Below are 20,730 nucleotides of genomic sequence, written 5' to 3'. Positions count from 1 at the left end.
AGGCTAGAGGAAGAAACATAGGGCACTGACAAAGAGTCTATACATTTTCAACACAAAGATCATTAGGCGTTTGACTATGTGATTTATTATATTTAAAGAACTCTGAAACAAAACTGCTACTGTTGCTCAACAGGAGCATGTAACATTCGTTTAGTTCCATGCTCATCCTTCCAGTGATAAGACTCCCAAAAAGAAGAATGAAATTCTGCATAATGTTACCACTTATTCATCCTTTTAGGAAGGAAGACTAACCATTACCTCTTTTATTGTCACTGAAATTACAGATGGTTTTAAAAGAGGAAAAATATCTTCTCAACAAATTTAAATGGAACAACTATATATATCTTACATGAAAAAAAAAAAAATTGATAAATTCTACAAATAATAAGAACTGATGATGAAAACCATAACATATTATGTTTGAGAACTATCCACGTGAATTATGGCCTGCTCGACCAACATTTAAATTTTGCTTACTCCCACCTATTCTTTCATGACTAACAATAAAGTGAAGCCTAGCTGTGTGGGCTTCCCTAAAGTAATGGCAGGCAGTCATTATCTCTTCTATTGTTCACCTTTTTCTGACAACTACAAAAGCAACCTACATTCCTAGACTCAAATAACATTTCTAGAATCTGAAATTAGGCAATATAAATCTTCACACTGGCATCTACATTCCTTCTCACAGAGTTTCTTGGATTCATATTTCTGGAAAATGTCAGAGCTGCCAAAATCTTGAACACTTAATTAGGTCAAGTTTACCAAGGTTTAAAATAAACTATTCTGACTTTCAGAGTTTCAATGTGGGAGGATGGGAAGAATCAAATTTCTTCCCAAAACATGGTCAAAGAAAAGCTGGCTGTGCCCCTCATCTGGTCAGTAATTCAGCATTTGTAGCATGTAGTAATCTGCTGTTCCTTTTCTGTTTGAGGAGATATATACTAACTTCACTGTTTCCTTAGTTTACAAAATTACGTTATGGACAATTTTTCCTTGAATCGTTATGTCTAGTTGTGATATTGTTGCAGAACTTACATTCCTTTTTATCACATTTATTGTTTTGTTTGTTTGTTTGTTTGTTTTTCTTATTGAGATGACATATGCTGAAGAAATTGCAGGATAAATTTCAAAGAACTCTGAAGCACATCATGACCCCTTGTGACTTAGGTATATAGAAAAATGTGTCACTAAATAACTTTAAAATAGTATTTTATTTTGAAGGTCAGAAATACTAAGGAGACAACTATTTTAATTTCAGAGATGGAAACTAAAGATGAGAGATAGATTGACTTCCTCACAGATATATAAGAAAGAATGGGCAATCTGATTCCTGATTCTCATTTCCCTTCTTCAGTATACAACAAAACATACAGCAAAATAAGAAAATCAGATAAAAAGGCTGAGACTCTGTTGTTCAATGCATGTATTTACCAGTGTAATCAGTACCACCATGGCACCATGTTCCAGTATCAGGAGATTAGGAAGTTCACACTTTAGACCGTTAAATATATTTACATTTATTCATGTAATATTTTTTTGCAATATCATTCTGATTTTCACTAGTTACCACAAGAATAAAATCACTGCTACACATCATGCACATTGACTTTTAAATTGTAATTTAGGAGATGATACACATAATTAATCATACAGATGTTTAACTTTAAAAACTGAAAATTAAAATACAGCCTCAGACTTACGGTTGTCTGGGGACCATTAGTTTGCCCAAACATTTGGTGTCCTTTTGATGCATAGTTAAAAATAGATGGTTTTGTTTGTTTTGTTTGTTGTTTGTTTGTTTGTTTGTTTTAGGTGGTTGTTTTTTTGTTGTTTTTTTTAGTGATATATCTGCAGGAGAGCAAGAGAAAGACAGAGTTTCAATCTATAGTCATAAGCACTAGTTTTATCTGCGTTTAATATCTGACTTTCATGCTGACTACTGAGATCTGTAAGAAAGTTCAATCCTTGCAAGTCTTTCTACTGGCTTGTCCATTTGGTACCTCACAATAGCTCCAAAAATCCTGAGAAGATCTAGATTTTTGTAGGCTTTGGAAATATCATCAAGCCTGCGATGTTTCTAAGAAAAGTGAAGAAATACAACAGCTAGCTTTCAACAGCCAAAGTACAAGCATGAAGAAAAGAGAAGGGAAATAACAATGGCACTCACTGTCTCGGTGGTCTTCAGTAGCAACCCAACAAACAACCAGTAAAACACCACAGCACCAGCATGTTATATCACAATGCCACAGACACAAACTACCAGGAAAAATCTACTTTCATTCCTTTTGACTGCAAATCAATGCACTGGGTGTGGCTGAGATTATTTTCTTCCTACCAGCCCTATGATGCTCTGGTTTGGGTCTGTGACTATATCAGTGTTGATAACATATCAATATTTTGGCCATTGCTGAACTGTGCTTGCACCATGTCAATGCTTTTTCTTTTGTCCACCCTACCAGTGCCTCAACAAGTAGTCTAGAAATTGGGGAATAATACAGCTGAGACAACTGATGTAAGCTGTCCAGAAGATGAATCCATAGCACATGGTGCTGTGCTCAGAAATTATTTTTCAAGGAAAGGAAGAGTAATCAGGGATGTTTATGTTATGATGTTTGTCTTCCCAAGTAACTGTTATGTAGCACTGAGACCTTGCTGTCCGGGAAGTAGCTAAACAAATCTCTGGTGATGGGAAATAGAGTGTAAATGTATTATTTTTCTTTGTTTGCATGCAGTGGTTGCTTCACCTATTGAGTTGATACTAACTCAATCCACAGTTCCTTACACCTTTCATTTTCTCCCTGACCTACGCAAGAGGAATGAGTGAGTTGTTGTTGGTTGGGGTCAATCCACCATGACTGTTTACCCAGAGACTTATGTTTTAAACCTTAGGAAAGGAAAAATAATTTTTGTATATATATACATACAAAAAAAAACCAACCAAACAAACAGACAAACAAAAAACTGTAAACCAGGTACATTCACCCTGTTGTAATGTACTAAACCACAAATATGCTTTAGTTTCTTTGTCTTTCAAAGTGTTACAGATCATGTTATAAATTCTGTTGGAGACAAGGTTATTTCATACTTCTATAACCCTCAGAAAATATTTGAGTAACTTTTGCACCTTCCTCTGCTCTGCTCCATTCCTTTTAATTATATATTGTTTTAACCCTTTTGTGACAGATATTGGAGTGGGTAGAGTTTAAGAAAAAGTGTTCAAGGTAGCTTGTGATCATTTAAAAGAAAGAGCTGGGAGCAAACATGGATTTCTTTCTTCAACTGCATGCAATTTTTCCTAGTTTTCCTCCCCTCTCCGCCTATTCCTATATGAGTGGTTTCGTCATTAAGATACATTCATTTATATAGAAGTCCCAGTATATGAAAAAAAACTCTTTCTGCTCCACTGTTAAGGCCAAGAAAATAAAACTCTGTTAAGCTGCCCATTTTCTTTGTGGTACGTGAGGCAGCAGAGAACATATATTACATTACCTTTCTTCCTTCAACTCAGCTCTTATTTTAAAGTACCACGGTACTGACAGTAATCACTAAGCTTAACAGATATGACACAGAAGAAACTGACAGAACAAATAAAGACCATCCTACTTTAGTTTTCCAGCGGTAATATAAAGAAAAATGTATTTGACTATCAGTTTAACTGGAGATGGTTCTGAAAACAGAAGGCTCAGCTAAAAGTTAAATTAACAGTGGATCATTATGAGAAACTCATATGTTAAACGTCCTGAGGTGAAAACAAATATAGAAATAAATGCATTTAAAAAACTAAGCTGTTTTAGCTGGTAAAGCTATTTTAAGATAGTTTAGCAATGTATGTCCTTCATCACTGTTATATTCCCAGTAAAATATTATATTAATGGACTTAAAATAAATGTATGAAAAACATAAAAGACACTTTCTAAGATAATATGAGCTCCACATGCAGTACTAAAACAAATGAAATATTTTAAGTTTCCCACATCCTTCAAAAATTCTTTCATATGCTTAAAGAAAAAGCCTGCAACAACAACAGCAACAGAGGGAAAAGAAATGAGGAAGTAATTAAAACTCAAAAGAAAGTAAATCTATCACAAAATTCTTAATGATTAGATTATGCAGTAAAACAGACAAGAAAAAATAATAATATTTGTTTACTGCTCCATACTCAAACTGTGAGCCAAGCAAATCTTGGATTCCCTCAGGAACTCTGAAAATACAAGCTGTTTTTCTGTCTGCACTGGTCACATCCTGCTATTTGTTATGACTAAATTAACGTCAGTTGTGAAGAATATAGAATAATAAAATCATAGAACAACAGAATCATAGAATTGCTCAGGTTGGAAAAGACCTTAAAGATTGAATCCAACTGCAACCTAGCCATACTACCCTAACAACCCTTTGCTAAATCATGCCCCTGAGCACCACATCCAAACGGTTTTTAAACACATTCAGTGATGGTGACTCATCCACCTCCCTAGAGAGCCTATTCCAGTGCTTAACAATCCTTTCTGTAAAGAAGTTTTTACTGATATCCAACCTAAACTTATCCTGGCGCAACTTGAAGCCATTTCTCCTTGTTCTGTCATCTTTCACCAATGAGAAGAGACCAACCCCACTCTACCTGTGAGCATTTTTCAGATACTGGAAGAGCAATAATGTCTCCCCTCAGCCTCCTCTTCCCCAGATTGAACAGCCCCAGCTCTCAGTCTCTCCTTATAGGGCATATTCTCCAAGCCCTTCACAAACCTTGTTGCCCTTCTTTGGACCTGCTACAGCACCTCAGCATCCTTTCTGTACTGAGGTGCCCAAAACTGAACACAGTAGTCGAGGTGAGGCCTCACCAGTGCTGAGTACATTGGCAGGATGACCTCCCTAGTCCTGCTCTCCACACCATTCCTGGTCCAAGTCAGGATGCCATTGGTCTTCTTGCCCACCAGGGCACACTGCTGGCTCATATTCAGCCGACTGCCTGTCAGTACACCAAGATTCCTTTCCATCATGCAGTTTTCCAGCCACACCTCCCCAGGCCTGTAGTGTTGCCTGGGGTTGTTGTGACCAAAATGCAGGACCCAACAACTGGCCATATTGAGTCTTATACAGTTAACTTTGGCCTATTGATCCAGTCTACCCAGGTCCCTCTGTAGTGCCTTTCTTATTTCAGGCAGGTCAGCACTTCATCCCAGCTTGCTGTCATCTGCAAACTTACTGAGGGTGCAGTTAATTCCCTCATCAAGATCATTAATAAAGATGTTAAATAGGAGCAACCCCAGTACTGAGCCCTGGGGAACATCGCTGGTGACTAGCCACCAGCTGGATTTAACTCCACTTACCATAGCTCTTTGTGCCTAATGACTCAGGCAGTGTTTTACCCAGTGGAGTGCATGCCCATCCAAACCATGGGCAGCCAGGTTTTCCATGAGGATGTTGTGGGGGACAGTGTCAAAGGCTTTACTGAAGTCCAGGTAGACCACACTGACAGCCTTACCTTCATCCACTAAGTGGGTCACCTTGTCATAGAATGAAATCAGGTTTGTCAAACAGGATCTACCCATGCTTATTGGGCCTGATCCCTTGGTTAACTTTTAATTGATCCATGGTGCTTCCTGAGATTATACATTCTATAACCTTCCCTGGCACTGAAGTGATACTGATAGGTCTGTAGCTAATTCTCCCATGAATTCAGCTGCCAAGATTCTCCCATGAATTTCAATCCTGCAAAGTACTCACTGCCTACAGTTTTTCTTAATATCATTTTAAAACATTCAGAATCGGGAAAGAGATATGGAAGCTGTGGTAAGCCTGAGCACCAGTGAAGTTTGAGGCAAAGGACTCTCTGAGTATTTTGACTTTTCCTGCCTGTTTAAGCCAGTTCTCCCTTCTTCCTTTATCAGAGGAGCAACGCTGTCATTTTCCTGTCTCTTCTGACCAGTGTATCTAAAGAAATCCTTCTTGCTATTTTTCACATCCTTTGCAAAGTTCATTTTTATATGAACCTTGGCTTTCCTAATTCTTTCTGTACTTGTCCAGGCAGTAACCCTGTATTCTTCCTGGGACATCCTTCCCTGCTTTCCCTGCCACCACTTTTCCTTCACATCCCTCAGTTTGATGAGGAGGTCTTTGTTCCTGATTTCCTCCTCTGTTCGATTTCTTATGCTGGGAGTTCTTGTGCTCTCAAAAAATTGTCCTTAAAGAGCTACCAGTTCTGTTACATTCCTATGTCCCTCAGGATAGTTTCCCAGGGTAATCTCATCCAATATTTCCTTTAACAGTTGGACATTTACTCCCCTGAATTTCAGGTTCCTGTTTTTTTTTTTTTTTTTTTTTTTTTCCAAGACTACATTCCATGAGGAATGCAAACTCAACCAGGACAGCATTGCTGCATCCCAGACTGTCTCCAGACTCTTTAAAGATTTTCCCCTGGATTGATGTGTCAGGGATCTAAAGACCCCTGACTGAAGAATGATCCTGGAGTGGAACAAAGTATTCTGACAGTGTTAAGAGAGGTAGATTTGTGGCTACAGCCATTAATCTTGTTTTATGGGGAGCTGACCTTGCTAGTTTATCTTGATTTTGCAAGAACTTGTTTTGCAAACAGGTGTTCCACTTGGGCTCTGTATTACACGTTGACAATGTGGTTGCAGCAGGCATGGGGAAAAAAAATCCCTGCAGAATCTGGACAGAATAAAAACAGGAGGGAGACTGTAGTGAGTTAGGAGAGGAAAAGTGCACTTTGAAGCAAGGGATGACACTTGATGACACTACATATCAAATCCACCACTGGCATATTCCTTTTCTTTCTCCTACTTGGTGTTTTGTCCATCTCTCAAGGGTTGGTCAGTAATATTGTGCTTCCATAGAGAGCTTCTGTTTTAGATTATTAGGACTCATATTGCATGTGCTTAGGGAGTTTCTGCTTGCTGCTTACTGGGGTTATCTAAAGTGGGTGCCCATGGTGTATGTGTGTGTGTTGAGTAAAATTGGTAATCCTCTGTGCTGCCTTGAGTGTGTGCTTACTTGCCTCTGGTCCTGAGGCATCTGGTCTCAGATCCAAACATACTCTAAAACAATTGGTGATAGTCACACCAAGTAAATCTTCACCTCTGGTTGGTCTGTCCAATACCTGAACCAGAATTTTTATTCTCAGTGGACCCCAGGAATCTCCTGGATTGTTTCCAGCTCATTGTGCTTTTTCCTAGCAGTTATCAGGGTGGTTGAAATCTCCCATCTGGATGAGCCTGTGAGCACAACAACTCTTGCAGCTGAAGTAAGTAGACCTCAACAGGTCAGTAGTCCGTAGTAGACCTTGACAACTAGATGTAATTTATTGGATGGGTTCCTGATTTTAATCCACAAGCTCTCAATCCAGTCATTGTTAATGCTCAGAGGCAACTCTCTGGAGTCTATCTACTTCTTAACAGAGAGTATACAACTCCCCCACCCTTCTTACCTTACCTGTCCCTTCAAAAAATCTCACAACATAAAACGAAGACATAACTCTAACAGCTTGTCAAGATACCAAGATGCCATCTTGTCAAAATGTCAAGATGCTAGAAGCTACAATCTTTTAGCATCTTGACATTTTTCCCAGATTGGGAAAAAACAGAACTTAATTTCCCTGTTCTGATAGAAACATACATTTACTATCACTCTGATTCACTACTATATTTGACATTTTGGAATGTGGATGGCTCTAATTCTTTCACGAATAGTGAAGAATCTTAGAAATACCAGGTTTTTCACTGATTTCACTAGGTGTTGAGTTTTGCTAGGGTTGAAGGCCACAATGCATTCGGTTCTGGAGCATCTTAAGAATAACATAAAGCAGAGGATTACTTTGCTTAGCAACTTATAAATTATTGTTAATCTTAGATTTACATTTTAGCATTGTCAACAGCTGAGTTGAGGTGACACATCACAGAAATAAATGGGAAGAACAAGGCCGTATGAGGTAGATTTGTGCTACTATATCTCCAGCATCCAGTTACAGAAACCGAGTCCATGAAAAACATGAGAGTCATAGTGGTAGGAAAAAAGATCACTAACATGACCCCTATATACTCTTTATCCCCATAACAGCCTCGGAAAATACCACAGGCCAGTTGTATCTAGCAGAATCACAAGAGAGTCTGAAACACATATTCTGTAATATGAATGACTGTGCTTTCCTTCAACCCCTTCACTTCTTTACCACTACTTGTATGCAAAATTATCCAGTATTCTATTTCTCCCATCTTCTTTCTATACCTCTGTGCTATGTTTTTTTCTTAATTTCTTGTTCTTTATTCTTGGTTGTTCACCTGTGTTTTATTTCTTCTTCCTGTTAGTGAGTCCTTTTTTAGATTCTGTTTTCATTTCTAAATGGTTTTCTACACTTAAATATCACAGCCAATTGACATTTTCATAAAATCATAGAATCATACAATTGTTTGAGTTAGAAGGGACCTTTAAAGGTCATCTAGTCCAATTTCCCTGCTATGGATAACTATAGCTAGATCGTGTTGATCAGAGCTTGGCCTAGTCTGACCTTGAAAGTCTCCACGGATGGAACAACCACTACACCTCTGGGCATCCTGTTCCAGTGCTTCACTAACTCTACAGTGAAAACGTTTCACATCGAATCTAAATGTCTTCTCTTTTAGTTTGAAACCATTTCCCCTAGTCTTATCACAACAGACTCTGTGAAAGTGTCTATCCCCTTCTTTCTTGTAGCCCCTCTTTAATATCTAATAGGCTGCCCTCAGGTCTCCCTGGAGCTTCTCTTCTCCAGGCTAAGCAGCCCCAGCTCTCTTAGTCTGCTCTTTTAAAGGAAGTGTTCCATCTCTTGGATGACTTGTGGCTCTTCTCTGAATGTTCTCACCAGAACAGAGTAGAGGGGGTAGGATCAGCCCTCTGGCCTCACTTTGATGTCTTCAAGTTTTTGGATGCAGCTGGGGGCATGCTTTCTGGGCTGTGAGAGCATGTTGCTGTCTTATGTCCAGCTTGTCATCCACCAGTACTTTCAAGTATTTTTTGGCAGGCTGTGCTCTATCCTTTCATCCCCCACCTCATGTTGATAGTAGGAATTACAACTAGTTGCAAGGGCTTGCAAGACCTTGCTCTGGATTTGTTGAACCTCGTGATGTTCTGCTGACCAACAGATAAAGTTTATGTAGGTCTCTGAATGACATCCCTCAGGCATTTCAACCATATCACTCATCTTGGTGTCATTTAAAAACCTTCTGAGGGTTCACTTGATCTTACTATCAATGTTATTGATAATGTTATTAAATAGCTCCACTCACAGAACTGACCTCTGTAGTAAACCACTCATCCTTGTTCTCTGTTCAGATATTGACCACTGCTGTCTAGATACACTTTTGAGTGTGTTCTCAGGAAAAAAAAAAAAAAAAAGGAAGCTTATGTGATTTTCTGCCTCTTGTAATGTCAGACATTTAATAACTTTAAGAACTAAGGTCAATTTGCACTGAGGAAAAATTCAAAAATGGTATGTTGTCTTCAACAACTATCATAAATACAGATCAGTACTACTTGACAGATTATAATACAAATTCACTGCCATAATTTACATCAGAAAATCCACTGAAATTGTTGTAAATGAAAGAAAAGTATAAGACACTGCACTTCAACACATCACAAGAGATACCTGGATTATTGTGATAGACTTATTTTTTCTTCCCTAGTCCCAGTAGAGACATAAAGTGTCTCTAACATGTATTTGCAAATATAAATAGATATTATAAGGCCCAGGAAATACACTTCTGCCTCATAAGCTAAGACTAGATCATCTATCATTTTATGAAGCAGAACTCTAGTAGACTAATTGTGTGTGATGAAGAAAAAAGTAAGTACGACATCAATAACAAGACTATCCACAGTGTAGAAAATCCAAAATTATTATTTTTTATTTAAATTGAAAAAAAAAAAAAGGTGAGTCATTTCTTTTTAAGAAAGTTAAAAAAAATCTAAAGAAAAGCAGAAATTTAGAGTTTATCTTATATTTTTTGCAATTTCAAAAATAAAGCCCTACGGATTTGAAAGCAACAGAAATCAAGAGAAGGCTGACCAGCAGGTAGAGGGAGGTGATTCTGCCCCTCTAGCCAGCTGTCATGAGACCCCACTTGGAGTATTGTGTCCAGCTCTGGATCCCCAACACTAGGACATGGAGCATTGGAGCTGGTCCAGAGGATCAGAGGGCTGTAGCACCTCTTCTACAGAGACAGGCTGAGAGATCTGAGGACCTTCAGCCTGGAGAAGATAAGATTCCATGGAGACCTTATTGTGACCTTCCTGTACCTAAAGGAAAGCTGAGGAGGAATTTTTTATAAAGGCAGTTAGCGACAGGACAAAGTGAAATAGTTTCAAATTGGAAGAGGGTAGATTTAGGCCAAATATTAAGGATAAATTCTTTTTTTAGAATGTCTTTCTAAAAAAAATGCATATTCTGTTCAAAAGATAACAGTTCTTTATAACAAGAGCAATTAGGTGGTAGGCAAGTGAGATAAAGCTAGTAAAGGAATCTCAAGATGTGTAAGGGAATATTAAATTTGGTTACAGTTTCTTTATGTACACAGAATAGACAAGAATCATAAAATAAAAAATATGGTTGCCAAGAAAGAAGTTAAACAACAGCTCTTCTCATAGCTGTAGTCAGTGTACGCTAAAGAACAATATATTAGTCTCTCAGTTGACTGATTACAGATTCTTCAAAATTTTTCAGATTACAGATTTTTCAAAACATTATGAACTCATTTTTAAAACTTAAAAACATATTTTAAATTTTGAATTTGGTCTCTTAAAAAAAAAACACGTGTATTGCTCCAAAAATAATGCCTCCTATTTTTTTCCATAGAAACTGCAACAGCTGCAAAGAGCATAATAAGAACATTTGATAGGGCAAATGCTCAGCTACAAATCAGTATTTTTCAACACTGTCACCACCATTAGCCATTTTTGTCAGCAAAAGTCAAGATCCACTTAATGCCAGCAAAAGTCACCGTCATCACTGGTGAAACACACCCCACACTGACTTGCTGCACACATCCCACTGGTTGGTTCCATAAATGTTCAGCAAGCATTAACAAATGTTAATGGGTGCAATTTTCTCTGTATAGAGGAATTCAGTTCCACACCTTTGCTTCACACACACTCTATGCCAGACACTGTTATGTCAGACTGCCCCTCCGCTGCCATCTGTCACACAGCAACAATGCAAGAACACTTGTTGGGAAGGTTCAACATCTTCTGTCATAGCACCTACATCTTATGTGATCTTTTTTCAGGATATTCATCGTAGTGCTTGAAACTAAGTAATTTCAACCACTATCTCCATGGGAATCTGTTTAGTAGGTAGGCATTTTTCTGGCAAATGACTGTAGCTCACAACAAAGTGTCTTCTCACTCTCTGTGAATCTGAGACAGTGCACTACACTAACCTCCAGTCAGTGGAGCTGTGTTAGACTGCTTCCAGTATTTCTAGCATTTCCTCATGTTGAAAACAAACAAACAGCAAACAAATAAATAAAAAGTCTTGAAGGAAACTAATTACAGTTAATTAACAAATTAAAATTGAAAAATGATTAACAGAGGTATGGAAATAAGTAAAATGGAAAATATGGACCAAAAAAGAGAGGAATCAGTAAGAAAAGGAAAATAAACTTGTTTCCTAATGATGCTTTCAAAACTGGCCCTAATTTGGGACCATCCATTTGTCATCCAAATTCTAGCAGGTAACATGCTGCAGATGGTTCAGTGCAGCAGGAGGGGTGGTTTGGATGGGAAACAGTTCCTGTGGCTGCCTCAGCAGATTTCTTTCAGCAAAGATATTGACAGTGCCCAGTCACTGTCATGAAATAGTGCTTGTTCCCTTATTTCTGTCAGAGCCTTTCAAGTGGCTGATCTATGTGTGAATGTGTGACTGAAATCAGGAGGGTTTGTGAGAGTGCAATTCTTATTGTTGCCAAACAGCCCCAGAGTTTTCCTGTCTCTTTAATAGCAAGCATAATGATTGAGAAAAACAGAGCAGGACATATTTGATAAAATGTTCACTGTATAAGTGAAATTGTCTTTCAATAATTCCTGCTGTAAGAAGCTGATTAATTAAAGTATTATTTTGCAAACTTTAATCTCTTCAAAACATTGTTCATTTAAAAGAGGTCTGGATGGAGGTGCTCAGTGAATGAAGCCCAGTTCTACTGACAGAACAGAGAGTAGGTTTTTGCAAGAAGTAAGCTAACAGATCTTTGTATGTTCCATGTATACTACTGCCCAACAGATACATCAGGTGACTGTTATTAATTGGTTTGCCACCTCAGCATGCTTCCTGGTATGCAGAAACCCTCATATCCTAGAGGATGAACTTCAGCCATGTGTGAAGGAATGTTAATGATTTTTTTTCTAACATAACAAACATTTCCAATTTTGCTTTTAAGCATATATTTAAGGAGATATATTGTTTTTACTGAATAGAGGAAGTGACTGCCAGAAGATCTCATACATCTTTAATTACATATTTTTATTCTAATTTTACCATTTAACTCACTACCTCTCCATTAAAAAAATGCTAGTCCTCTTCTTTCTCAATTTTCAGAAAATGTTATATACATATATGTATAACATCTATATAATATGTATATATGTATATGTGTGTATGCATGTATATATATGTCACAGAAACATACAGAATCACAGAATCATAGAGTTGCAAGGATTGGAGGGGACCTCTGGAGATCATCTAGTCCAACCCCCAATAGAGCAAGGTCCCTTGCAGTAGATTGCACCAGCAAGTGTCCAGGTTGGTCTTGAATATTTTCAGAGCAAGAGATGTCACAACTTCTTGGGCAGTCTTTCCTGTTCTGTCACGCACAAAGCAAACAAGTTCTACCTCATGTTTTTATGGAACTTTCTGTGTAATCATTTGTGCTCTTTTTACCCTCTCCTGTTGCTGGCAACACCAAAATGAGCCTGGATCCCTTCTCTTTACTCCTGCCATTTATATATTTAAAAGCAATGATAAGATCTTCTCTCAGTCTTCCCTTCTCCAGGTTGAACCATCTCAAATCTCTCAATTTTTCCTCATGAAGGAGATGCTCCAGGTCCCTAATAATTTTTGTAGCCTTCTGCTGGACTCTCTCTGATAATTCCCTATCTTGAACTGGGGAACTGGAAATGGTACCCGAGATATGGCCTTACCAGGACAGGATAGAGGGGGAGGATCACGTCTTTTGACCTGCTTGCACATTCTTTTTAATGCACATCAGGATACCATTGAACTTCCTGTCCATTAGGGACATATTGCTGGCTCATTTTCAACCCTTTGTCCACCAGGACATTTAGGTTCTTCTCCACAGATCTCCTAGCCTATTACTGATGAATGTTTTTATTTGTCCTCAGATGTATAACTCTGCACTTGCTTTTGCTGAACCTCTAAAAGCTTCCTTCTGTCTTGTTGAGCGACAGCAAAGCCTTTTGGTGTGTCAGCCACTTCTCTTATCTTCATATCATCAGCAGACTTGCTGAGGGTGTACTTTCTCCCTTCATTCGTGTCACAGATTAGCATGTTAAAAAAGACTGGACCCGTACCAACCCCCCTGGATAACACTACTAGATAGATTGTTAGATTATATTACTTTTTTTTTTCTTCTTCCTCCCCACCCCATCCCAGACAGAAGATGAAGTGAGGCGGGGGAGGGAAACTAATCTTTCCAGTGAAGACAAGCCTCTTGCATTAATTGAGTGTCTCTATTTCTGTTCCACTTAGGAAAAAAAAAGAAAAGAAAAAAAAAAGATAAATTTTACATTTACAAGAGAAGAAGCACAAAATTGGACACCAAAAATTATGCTTTGACTTTGGAAAGGAAAAAAAAAAATGTTTTCCCTTAACTGCAATCCACAGCCTAGTCACTCAAAAGTCTACGTTTTTCAAGTCAACTCATACTGAACAGTAACTTAATTCTCCTTCTGGATATTGGTTTGTCTTAGAAGATAACAGAATTCCTGCCTCTTTCCATTGATCATTTTTACCAAGCATCTGGGGAAACACAGCTGTATCTTACTGAGAGAATACTAGGGACAAAACAGTGGCAATATTGGACAAGGAAAGATGTGGTGAAATTATAGTATTGTCCTACTGTGTAAGTAGCAGGAAGAAGAAAAAAAAAAAAAAAAAAGCAAACAAATAAAAAGCCCCACCTACTGAGTAAATCTGATGAAATTCTGAAGTGTATTCTAAGATATTTAGCCTGGTGTAATCAGCAGAAACAAATATTACTTTCCATTCTCAGATCAGTGCAACCTCTTACTTTACTCTTCCACTGTAGCCTTTATCACACGCTAATTTATCTCCAATCAATTAACAAATAGCTGAAATGAATGAATTCTCCAGAATGCACTTCATGATCTGAAAAGCGTCTATATTTACTGCAAACTCTGAGTATTAAGATATGCTTGAAATTAATAGACACTGATTTTTTTTTTTAATAAAATCTGAATAAGTGGCAAAACCAGTCCACAAAAGCAGTTTGGATCTGAATCAAAGAATAAAAGCAAAATTATGCATTTAGTCTAATCCCTATTACAGAAGCTCATACATCACGAAATCATTATTGTTTTCATACATTTTTGAACTTACTTTTTATGCAAGATCCTGAAACTAATCAAATGAGTCACTTGTATTTGTAGAAATAGAACATTTAACAGCAACAAAGCAGATAATAGAACAACAGCAACAGCAACAAAGTAAGATGGAAATAAATAGCAAAAGCAAGTATTTGCTAAACAGGCTGAGAAATACTTTTCTTCTCTGTCTGCCTGAAACAATTCAGAGACTTTTTTCCTTAATATCTCCCTTCCCTTCCGTTCCCTTCCCTTCCCTTCGCTTTCCTTTCCTTTTTGTTCATTGTGTTTTTCTTTGTTTGTTTGTTTGTTTGTTTTTAAGACTGAAGCATGGAAAAGCAAATCCAATTTCTTTTTCCAAACCTATATATTACAATTAGAAATGCATTAGTTTAATCCAAGTTTCCAGGTATTTTTTTTTATAGTAATAAAAAAAAAAAGGTTCCAGCAAATTAATGAGTAGTCACTCTGAGAAATAATTCTTGAAAAAATGTACATTTTCTCTTCTGTTAGAAGCAACTTACTAGCAAGAACATATTTGTTTGTGAAAATTTAAAAACTTCCTCTTCACATCTTGAATATCAACTTCTTAGAGCAGTTTATCATGAAATTTATTTTGCATCTAATACATCTTTTTCTATAGTTAAACACATTATTCTAGTTACCAGAAGTAAAATAAACTGTTTACACCCTTACATAAATATACTTTAATTAATATTAGTAAATAATAATTGGTAAAAAAAAAAATCAGAAAACCACTTTCATTCAACTCAGCAAATGCAAGTATGTTTAGATCATGGAATAATACAAATAATATTTGAAGGATGCCTATATAGTAATAATTTTATAATAAATTTTCATGTAGTAAAGGTGTTTCTATTTAATTAACTTGCTTAGTACACCAATTTTTTTGCTCCTTTTGGAAGTTATTCTACATCCCCTCAGTTAATCATTGCTATTGTTTTACAGAGAGGACAGCAATTAATTATTGTTATTAGTGTAATTATCTAACAAAATGTAAATCATTAGGACTTGGCTTCAGGATTTAGGAGTAATTGTATATGTGCTTATACATTGTAAAACAAACCTGAAAACAAAAGTTTGAGCTGCATAGAGCTAGGAAACACGATAGTATCAGGCTCATCTTTCAGATGTCCACCTAAAAGGGAATTTGTAAGCAAAATCTGTTTCAACTATCTTGGATTTCTTAGAATTCTTAGGGTTTAATTTTGTCAGTCAACTTGAGATAGGTTTGAACAATACAGGGTTAACATGAGATTTGTCATAAAACCAGAGACGATAGTGTCAAAATGTTTTCTTAAGTGAAAACACACACACAGTGAATGTTAGAAATGTTTAATTTCAGTATGGAATGTAGTCAAATGAAAGTCAGTGAAAGAAAAAAAAAAAATCATCTTTTTTCAAAGTATGCCTTTACATCTTTTTTTTTTTTTTTTTTGCACATTTTATATTCTTTTATTTCATTTTACTTCCTAGTTCTAGCTTTATTTTTATCTATCCATGCAGCAAATCTGTGACAAAATATATAGGTGTGCTTGATAATAAATTAGTTTATTACTCTGAAAAAAAAAAAAAATCAGAAAACATTAAAGGGTTAAATCATTCTATGGAATCTATAATATCTAATAGTGATAGAAAAATATCTTTCCAGGTGCATAACTTTGTACATATTAACTAAACACACAAATCTGTTCAGAAGTCTGATATTTTTGTTGTTTTTTTCTGGTGTTAATTTTGAAATGTTCAGATCCATAAATCACAACTCTTAAACCACTGCCTTCTACACATTATTACTCTTCTGTGGTAGATTTCAGACACAAATGTGATGAGTTTAACTTCTATTGCCAACTTTTATGAACTTCTACTTCACTGAGTAGACCAAATAACAAGAGATTGACTGTCATTCTGTATACTCTGTTATCTTGGAACATACAACCGAAGGAATAAGACTGAAAACCCAAGGCAAATACTCTGTAATACAAACATCAAAAGGGCATCTGTTACTGGTGCCCTCTTCCTCATTCTTACCTATTCTGTCATATGATGACTACTCACAGCCCATCAAAACGATTGTGAAGTTTTCAGTGAAAAAACCTCTTTATGTACAGTATGAAATCACACAGAAGAGGGTGAGAAACAGGAGGTCAGATTACTCAGAGGATCCATTAAAGTGAACTATATCTAGGTTAAAATGATGCTTTCTAAAATTTCTGTGAGTTGGATCTTAAGGAAAATTATTTTCTCACTTAAAGTATTTAATATTGAATAAAATGAGGTACTGAAAGTCTTTTATCTAAAAGAGATTTCCCACTCAGAAACTTAATCCCAACTGTTACTCTTTTTATTACGGCTTAAAAAGGAAAGGAGAGAAGAGAGGAAGGAGAAAGAAGCTAGGATACTGTCAATATGCCATTTTATATATCATTTACCTATCAAAATCAGAGATGTAAATATAATTTTTTCTCTCTCATCCCTATTCAATTCTGATGTTGTTACTGTAGCTAGACACATAATTTCCTGGACAGTGGATGTAGGTCATCAGGAAAACGTAGCCCTCATTTCAAATAATAGAAATAGTCTTGCTAGACATCATCTACTTTTAATCTGGTGTAAATTAATCTAGTCTAGACACTTCAGTCAATATTAATTATTGACTCACAAATATTAGATCAATTCTTTTTCTATTGGAATTCGAGCAGTAGGGACTATCTCAATATTACACTGAAGTGTTTCATATCCATTCCATATTGGAAACTCCTAGTCAATAAAGGACAAATTGTCTTCCTCCTTTTTCAGTCTCTTAATTGTCAGATCTTTTATTCACATCCCCCCTCCCCCCCCTCCCAGTTTATCTTAGATTTTCATTAATCCCATTGAATGTCATGATTAGACACTTCACCCCATTGTTATTTCTCTAGATCATACAGACATCCAATTCTTAATTATCTGACCTTTCTCATCTTCTGAAATGTGTCATTACCTTGTGTAATCTACAACTCTGAGGGGTTTAGACTCATTAACTCATCAGATAACATTTTCTGAAGAATGAAACAATAAAATTTGAATAAACTCTTGCTTATCTCTTTAAACTCATGTTTTAAAACTCTTATAACGAGGAAATGGAAATGAATATTTCCTCAATGTGTATATAAATCGGGTTTTGTGATACTTTTATAATATGAGCATGGTACATTTTGTATTTATTTATTTTTTCTTCAAAAAAACATGGTTCTTACAAGAAAATGTTTGGAAAAAATTGCTGCCATCTTTTGGCTACATTGAAGGGGAAAAAGGGGGACATTATGTTAAAAGTTCCAGCAGACATCCTTGATAACTGCTTTACTATGGACAAGTTAATTTGAAAATGCAGAAAGTCACTCTCAGATAAGCATTCTTCCCCATTTTATATAGCGATCATAGCATAACACCTGTGCCACAGTTATTGCCTTGGTTAAGCAGTAGGGAAAATAGCTGTCACTGAAAGATGTGGCACTGAAGTTGAAGATAAACATAACAACAAAACAGAGGTAACATATACAGACAGGAAATTATATCCATTTGCCCTATTTAATCTTCTATATTTGCACCTTGTCCTGTTGTTTGAATAGGAAATAAAACTTTTCTCATCTACACAATTATTACAATTTAGAATGACAAGTATCTTCATCTTGACATTTATTTGGAATCTATTGTATTATTATTATATTACTTTTTCTGCTTATTTATTTTCTTCTTTTTTTTTTTCTTTTTTTTTCTTTTTGAATTTCCAAAATATGTAATTAAATGATTGTTATGTACTCAGATCAATATACGGGCTTCTGAGATGTACACTGCACATTCTGCATGTCTTTTTAAGAATAGAGAATACAACTGTCAGTGAGAATAAATCAGTGATAAAATCTGGGAGAATGAAAACATTATCCAGGGAAAATAATGACATCTTGCCAGCGCTGGATTTTATTAAAACATACTGCAAGTTTTCTTTATCTCTTGGAATGAGGCTCAGACTGCATTCTGTTATTAATGGGACAGCAGAAGAGACCAACACCAGCTGAGCCACAATAGTACTCAGCAAGAAGTCAGGAGTTGTGGGAAGAAAACATAGTCACTGTAGACATCCTCCACACTTTGCACAGTACAGCTGACTTTGCAGTTAGTAACATTTCTGCTTGGGCTCAAGGGCCAGCAGGCCAACAAGTTACATTCACACTATCCATCACCTCTCAGCAAGTGACATGAGCACTTACAGGTATACTAACAGCAGTGAACTGACCACTCTCTCCTCTATTCAGTGGAGCCAGGGGTGGTTTCACAAAAATAGCTAATTAAAAAAGGCATATAATATCTCACTCTGTAACAAATTAAGCTGACTCATTGCCCCAGCCACCAATTATTAAAAAAAAAAAAAAAAAAAAAAAAAATGAAATCCCGCATTAATCATTCTTCTTCTTTCAACTTTACATTCCCAATTCACCCTTTCTCCCCAGATATGCTGCCGCTGAAACTTACCGCTTTTGCCAACTCCCCCTGCTCCTAGCATCACCACCTTGTACTCTCTGGAGCTTGCTGAATAATTGCTGGAGGAGCTGATCATTTTGTTTTCTAGCTCCATCTTGCACGAGGCACAAGAAGAGAGAAAAAGGGAAGAAAAAGCAACTGGCAGATGCTGTCTCTGATCTTAAACAACTATAAAAGCTCTGTTAAAAAAAAAAAAAGAAAAAAAAAAGAAAAAAAAAAGGAGAATAGAAAGGTATAATATAAGAGGTACGATTTACTAGCCTTACACTCGCTGCTGTGCCTGTGTTAGCTGGAGAATGTCTCATAGCAACCACTTTAACAGCTTCCAATAAAAATCTCTCTCTGTCCCCTCCCAGCTCTGTATCATTTTCCATGTTTCTCCTTCTGGACAGAAGCAGTTTTGTGAGGCTCAAGAGCTTAGATACCTCTGGGTGTTGCTGTGTCACTGGAATCAAATTTAGCAGAGACTCCAGAAAAAAAGAAAAAAAAAAAAGAAAAAGAAAAAAAAAATAAATGGATCAGATTGCTGAATTATGATGCTTTCATTCTATCTACCACTTTCTTGGATTTTAAGCAACAACAATCTAGTAGGCAGCCCCCTTACAAACTTGGAGTTAAATATTCATTCTGTCTTCATAAAGTTTGCAAGATTTACATTTAATACAATCATAAACAAAAAGGGCAACAACTTATAAAGTCTTTGCTTTTCATGAATCTTCCTGCAAAGTTTTCTATGGTTAGGATTGTCTACAGATAATTTTCTTTTATTTCAGTCTGCATTATTTATTTATTTGCAGATTCATGAGTTTTGGAAGAAGGAAAGCAGCAGGGGGCTTGTTTTATTTCCACAGAGAATTTCAGAAGAGAACTGGAACTAAAGAAGAAACACCCATTCACCCAGAAAATATCCATGTAAATAAAATAAAAAAATAAAATAAAAAAAAACTATTCTAAGTATTTCTCACGAAAATCACTTGACATATCCAAACATATCCTACTAGATAAGGAAAAAAAGAAAAAAAGAAAAAGAAAAAGAAAAGAAAAAAGAAAAAATCCAAATGTCACACTGTGACTTATTCTCTCTTTAGAATTATCTAGCAAACTTACAAGTGACCAGAATACTTCAGTGATTTCTGAAGGATATTCTTAAAAGCTGCATTATATTTAAACAATGTGATAAGTATTATAGAATAATAGAATGGCTTGGGTTAAAAAGGACTTCAAAGATCATCTGGTTTCAATCCCACTGCCACAGGCAGAGTCACCAACCACTAGACCAGGCTGCCCAGAGCCACATCCAGCCTGGCTTTGAATGTATCCAGGGATGGGGCATCCATAACCTCCTTGGGCAGCCTGTTTCAACACTTAACAATCCTCAAGTGAAAAAACTTCCTCTTAATTTCTAACCTAAATCTCATGTCTTAGTTTAAAACCATTCCCCCTTGTTCATTCTCATAAAAAAAATCATTCCCATTCCTACTCATACGCTCTCTTCAAGTCCTTGAACACCACAATGAGGTCTCCACAGAGTCTTCTCTTCTCCAAGGTAAGAAAGCCATTTCCCTCAACCATTCTCCATAGGAGAGG

General features: G+C 36.4%; 1 protein-coding gene across 1 annotated transcript in view; it reads right to left on the bottom strand.

The window, feature by feature from the left end:
• RIT2 (Ras like without CAAX 2) overlaps positions 1-20,369 on the bottom strand; it is a 185,078-nt gene extending 164,709 nt beyond the window's left edge. Inside the window, exon 1 of the mRNA XM_085213034.1 lies at positions 19,135-20,369. Within this exon, the coding sequence (XP_085069160.1) occupies positions 19,135-19,237 (103 nt within the window). The 5' untranslated portion in view covers positions 19,238-20,369. The remainder of the gene's footprint in view (positions 1-19,134) is intronic.
• Positions 20,370-20,730: the final 361 nt, after the last annotated feature.

This window comes from Meleagris gallopavo, chromosome Z (assembly GCF_905368555.1).
Source record: "Meleagris gallopavo chromosome Z, MGAL_WU_HG_1.1, whole genome shotgun sequence".
NCBI lineage: Eukaryota > Metazoa > Chordata > Aves > Galliformes > Phasianidae > Meleagris > Meleagris gallopavo.
This window is presented reverse-complemented; position numbering and strand designations above follow the sequence as displayed.